General features: G+C 47.7%; 1 protein-coding gene across 1 annotated transcript; it reads left to right on the top strand.

Annotated features, from left to right (window-relative positions):
- The first annotated feature begins 564 nt into the window (after positions 1-564).
- LOC123099871 (iron-phytosiderophore transporter YSL15-like) lies at positions 565-3,759 on the top strand. Its single transcript, XM_044521918.1, has 7 exons — positions 565-961; positions 1,057-1,226; positions 1,568-1,665; positions 1,803-1,937; positions 2,055-2,244; positions 2,356-2,473; positions 2,575-3,759. Exons 1-7 carry the CDS (start codon positions 565-567, stop codon positions 3,504-3,506), a joined length of 2,040 nt encoding a protein of 679 aa, XP_044377853.1. The 3' UTR covers positions 3,507-3,759.
- The last annotated feature ends 1,025 nt before the right edge of the window (positions 3,760-4,784 follow it).

The following is a 4,784-nucleotide window of genomic DNA, read 5'->3' as shown; positions in this document are numbered from 1 at the left end:
CAACCAGATGTTAAAGAATTTGGGTTCATCTGTACTTGGGCGGTAACCTTCTCCTGCCAAGAGAATTAAATACTTCAACACACAAGAAAAATGATAGGGGCAATCCTCTAATTGGCTTATACTACTAGCTAGATATAGGAAAAAACAAGAGAGTGGACTTTTCCCAATGATTCCTCACATAAAACCATACCATCGGCAATCACTAACATCACGATCTCATCCCCAGCTTGGATTGTCACAAAACAGAGCGTGACCTTCCCCGGAAGCTAGCTTAGTCTCGAGTGTTTCTCCCTGTTCTGCAGCACTAGTCGGCCGAGCGGTGTGGTTTCTTATCTCGTTGAGGTAAGCGATCTTGCATGTTAAATTCTTCTGCCGCGCTGAAATGCTCCAAATTGGGTCATTCTGAAGAAACGTTTTTTTGTACTCCCTCCGATCCGAAATTCGTGTCGCCAGTTTGGGCTTAGTAGGAATTTGTACTGACCAATTGTTGTTTCTACGACACTTAAATCGGACCGGAGGTAGTATCTTTTTTCTTCCTGCAGAGGCAAGGAGCAGAGAGTGGGCATGGACGTCGTCGCCCCGGACCGCATGCGGATTGCGCCGGAGATCGAGAAACACGAGGCCGCGGAGGGCGACATGGAGTCAGACCCGGCGCTCGCCGCGGGGCCGCGCGAGCACGAGCTGGAGCCCGTGGGGCGGTGGCAGGACGATCTGACGGTGCGCGGCATGGTGGCAGCGCTGCTCATCGGGTGCATCTACACCGTCATCGTCATGAGGATGTCGCTCACCACCGGACTAGTGCCCACGCTCAATGTCTCCGCCGCGCTGCTCTCCTTCCTCGCGCTCCGTGGCTGGACCAGCTTGCTGGACCGCTTCGGCATCGTGTCACGACCCTTCACCCCACAGGAGAACACCATCGTCCAGACATGCGGCGTGGCCTGCTACACCATCGCTTTCGCCGGTTAGGGCCATATATATCCTGCCATGTCTTCCTACTAGTATCAGTTAGTACTAGCTTTGCACTACCAGATTGGCTATTTGAGTGATGCATTGCAGGTGGGTTCGGGTCAACCTTGCTGGGTCTAAACAGAAAGACGTACGAGCTGGCCGGCGACTCGGTGGCCAACGGGCCGGGGAGCTACAAGGAGCCAGGGATTGGCTGGATGACGGCATTCCTCTTTTCTTGCTGCTTCGGTGGACTCCTCACCTTGATTCCCCTTAGACAGGTACGTACGATGCCTTCGCTTCTTTTTTCTTTTTAAATTGATGAATGCATAAGAGATTTGAGTGAGTTTGCTGCTCGGTTGCCTCTCGCTTCTTTATCCTCCTGTTTGTGCAGGTGTACTCCGTTGCTAGGATTAACGCACACAAAAAATTAGATGAATGAAATAAAAAGCAATAACAAGCAAGCAAGCCAAAAATAGAGTTGGATTGGAACCTCTGCTGCTCTAATTCCTCAAAAAGAAAAAAGGAAAAAACAACCAAGAACTAGCAACACCATATTATAGAATTGTGCCCGGGCGGTTCCTCGGCCTTTGTCACTAAATACGAAACATCATGTTTTCAGGTATTGGTCGTCGACTATAAATTAACTTACCCTAGTGGGACGGCAACTGCAGTTCTTATAAACGGCTTCCATACCACCCAGGGAGACAAGAATTCAAAGTATGTATATTTGTATATATTCTGACCACAGGAGTTATGCCCGTCGCGTTGTTCTTTGAGACATCAAGTTGAACAATATGGAGTGACTACTTGATTTATACAAATGAATTAATCTTTCCTTTACATCCATGATATAGGAAGCAAATACGTGGGTTTCTGAAATACTTTGGGGGTAGCTTCATATGGAGTTTCTTCCAGTGGTTCTACACCGGCGGCGATGCTTGTGGATTTGTTCAGTTCCCTACTTTTGGTCTCAAGGCCTGGAAGCAAACGTAAAATCCTTTTCGCAATTCTGTTCCTCATTGTCGATCGCCATAACGCTATGTTTTGTCAGATTTGTGGTGTGCAGCAGACTTTTTTAATTAGTTCGCCACGTTTTGTTTTGTCAGATTCTTCTTTGACTTCAGCATGACATACGTCGGCGCTGGGATGATTTGCCCACATATAGTAAATGTTTCCACCCTCCTAGGTGCAATTCTTTCATATGGAATATTGTACCCACTCCTCAGTAAAAACAAGGGTGATTGGTACCCTGCAACTGTAAAAGAAAGCAGCATGAAAAGTTTGTACGGCTACAAGGTACTTATTAATTGTAGCATAATCCTTTTTCCTTGGTGGCATTTTCTGTTAATTAATAGCAACAGCAGTCATAGTTTATCTTCAGTAGTAACAATTTTCTTCACCATCCAGGCCTTCATATGTATCGCTCTTATCTTGGGGGATGGACTCTACCAATTCATCAAAATTATTAGCATCACTTTTAAGGGCATGTGTCGACAATTTAGTCGTAAGCATATCAATAATAGAGGTGAGGACAGAAGGACAACATAAATACAGTACATTTGTTCTTCGACATTTTCCATTTTAGAATTAATTATGTTGTTCTAATGTTGAGTGGATGAATTACAGCGAAAAATATGGACAATACGGTCTCACTCGAGGATATGCAGCGCGACGAGGTCTTCAAGAGAGGCCATCTCCCCGCTTGGATGGCATACTCTGGGTATGCCGTGTTAAGCGTCGTTGCAGCGATTACCACGCCAATAATGTTTCGACAAGTGAAATGGTACTACATAGTTATAGCCTATGTCGTAGCCCCCGTGCTTGGATTCGCCAACTCTTACGGCACAGGGCTTACTGATATCAACATGGGGTATAACTATGGGAAGATTGGTCTCTTCGTCTTTGCGGGTTGGGCTGGCAGGGACAGTGGTGTCGTTGCAGGCCTTGTTACTGGTACATGTGTGAAGCAGTTGGTTCTTATATCTGCAGATCTGATGCATGACTTCAAGACGGGTTATCTAACAAAGACATCACCGAGATCCATGATGGTGGCACAGGCCATTGGTACGGTCATGGGCTGCATCCTTGCTCCCCTTACGTTCATGCTCTTCTACAAGGCATTTGACATTGGCAACCCGGATGGTTACTGGAAGGCGCCGTATGCATTGATATACCGTAATATGGCAATACTTGGCGTGGAGGGGTTCTCGGTGTTGCCGAAGTATTGTCTAGCACTCTCTGGTGGATTCTTCGCATTTGCAGCACTCCTCAGCATCGCAAGAGATGTCATGCCACACAGATATAGCAAGTATGTGCCCATACCCATGGCCATGGCAGTTCCATTCCTTGTCGGCGGGAGCTTCGCAATTGATATGTGCGTCGGAAGTTTGGTGGTTTTTGTCTGGAACAAGATAAACAAAAAGGAGGCTGGTTTCATGGTCCCTGCGGTTGCATCCGGTTTGATATGTGGGGATGGAATATGGACATTCCCTTCTTCCATACTTGCCCTTGCCAAGATTAAACCACCAATTTGCATGCAGTTTACACCTGCACCCTAGAGAATCATTTCGTTCAAGAATGTGGGGGCAAATACACAACTGAAGATTTATACTGGGTAGCCAAAGATACATTGTATTTCCATAGTGGTTTGCCGTTTAACTTTATTTGCACCGCGTTGTTTTTATTCGAGGTGATTTAGTATGTGAGCTATCTAGAGATGATATATTGGTGTGTGGTTTACGTCTTGTGCATAAATGTACATCTGATGGGTGGTGTATGTGTCTACTGAATTGATGTGAATACATGATACAAATGTAGTGGATTATTTGGATAACTTACTTTTTCCTGGTACTACACGACCCATAAGGTATAGCTTATGTATTGTACTTATTGATCACTGGGTATTTTGTAAGCATGTATAAATGGAAATCCGATCACTTTGCACATAAGTGTCCTTACAAACTGGGGTGGGGACTTCCGCGCATGGCGTACTTGAGCGAGGCCAATAATGGTCCATCAGGCCTTCATGGTAGGTGGTTGCTTCCATCATTCACGAGTAACAGACCATGCGGCTAGAGGAAGGAGTTGCTAAGATCCTACATTTCATAGACTTTCATGTTCCTCTTCAGGAATTTCTTTCTCTGATGTGGTGGGTCCGAGGGGCCGTGCCAGAAGCGGCGCCGGCCCATGACGATCTCCCACTACAAGGATCCGGGTCTATTGCAACAAAATTGTTTGTTGCAATACATGTTGTTTCGTGGCCTCACCACCCATCAAAAACGATCCTCATATCAGGAGTTGGGAGTCCGTTTATCGAAAAAGGCTTTTGCCCCGCTTTATATATAAAGCACTGATCAACAAGCACCCAATACAGACACACGCCATCGCAACACACGCACACACCCAGGGCAAGATACATAGACGCTGAGCGCAACAACACCACCCCTAGCACTACCACCACGAAGAGATGAAGCTACATATGCCGAACCATGTGCTCCAAGGCGGCGCCTTCAAGAAGGGGACAACAGCGGAATGCCGCCACCGCCCGATCCAAGGATCAGAGTTTTCCCTGGAGCCGCATGACGGGCAATGAGAGCCGCGACGATGCCCTCAAGAAGGGAACGATCTTCACAGCCGCCGGTCCATCCGAAGATAGAACAGGTTTTCACCTCGGCCAACGCTCACCGCCACCGAACGCGCCACACCCCGGCAACCACGCCGCCCACACGGCCATGGTGACCGGGCAGCGCCAAGGCACGGGCTCCGCCCAAGAGCACCATGCTACCACCACCCGGGCCGCTGCCCCGGCATCCAAGACCTTGACACCACCTCACCCG

Source organism: Triticum aestivum, chromosome 1B (genome assembly GCF_018294505.1).
Source record: "Triticum aestivum cultivar Chinese Spring chromosome 1B, IWGSC CS RefSeq v2.1, whole genome shotgun sequence".
NCBI lineage: Eukaryota > Viridiplantae > Streptophyta > Magnoliopsida > Poales > Poaceae > Triticum > Triticum aestivum.
Note: the sequence above shows the minus strand (reverse complement) of the source record. Positions and strands in the feature narration are given on the sequence as shown.

What these genes read in the sequence shown, in the direction of transcription:
- LOC123099871 (XM_044521918.1), top strand. Translation starts at nt 565, where the DNA reads ATGGACGTCGTCGCCCCGGACCGCATGCGGATTGCGCCGGAGATCGAG. An exon ending in CAGGGAGACAAGAATTCAAA is followed by an intron (nt 1,666 to 1,802) that starts GTATGTATATTT and finishes TCCATGATATAG; the next exon opens with GAAGCAAATACGTGGGTTTC. An exon ending in AAAGTTTGTACGGCTACAAG is followed by an intron (nt 2,245 to 2,355) that starts GTACTTATTAAT and finishes TTCACCATCCAG; the next exon opens with GCCTTCATATGTATCGCTCT.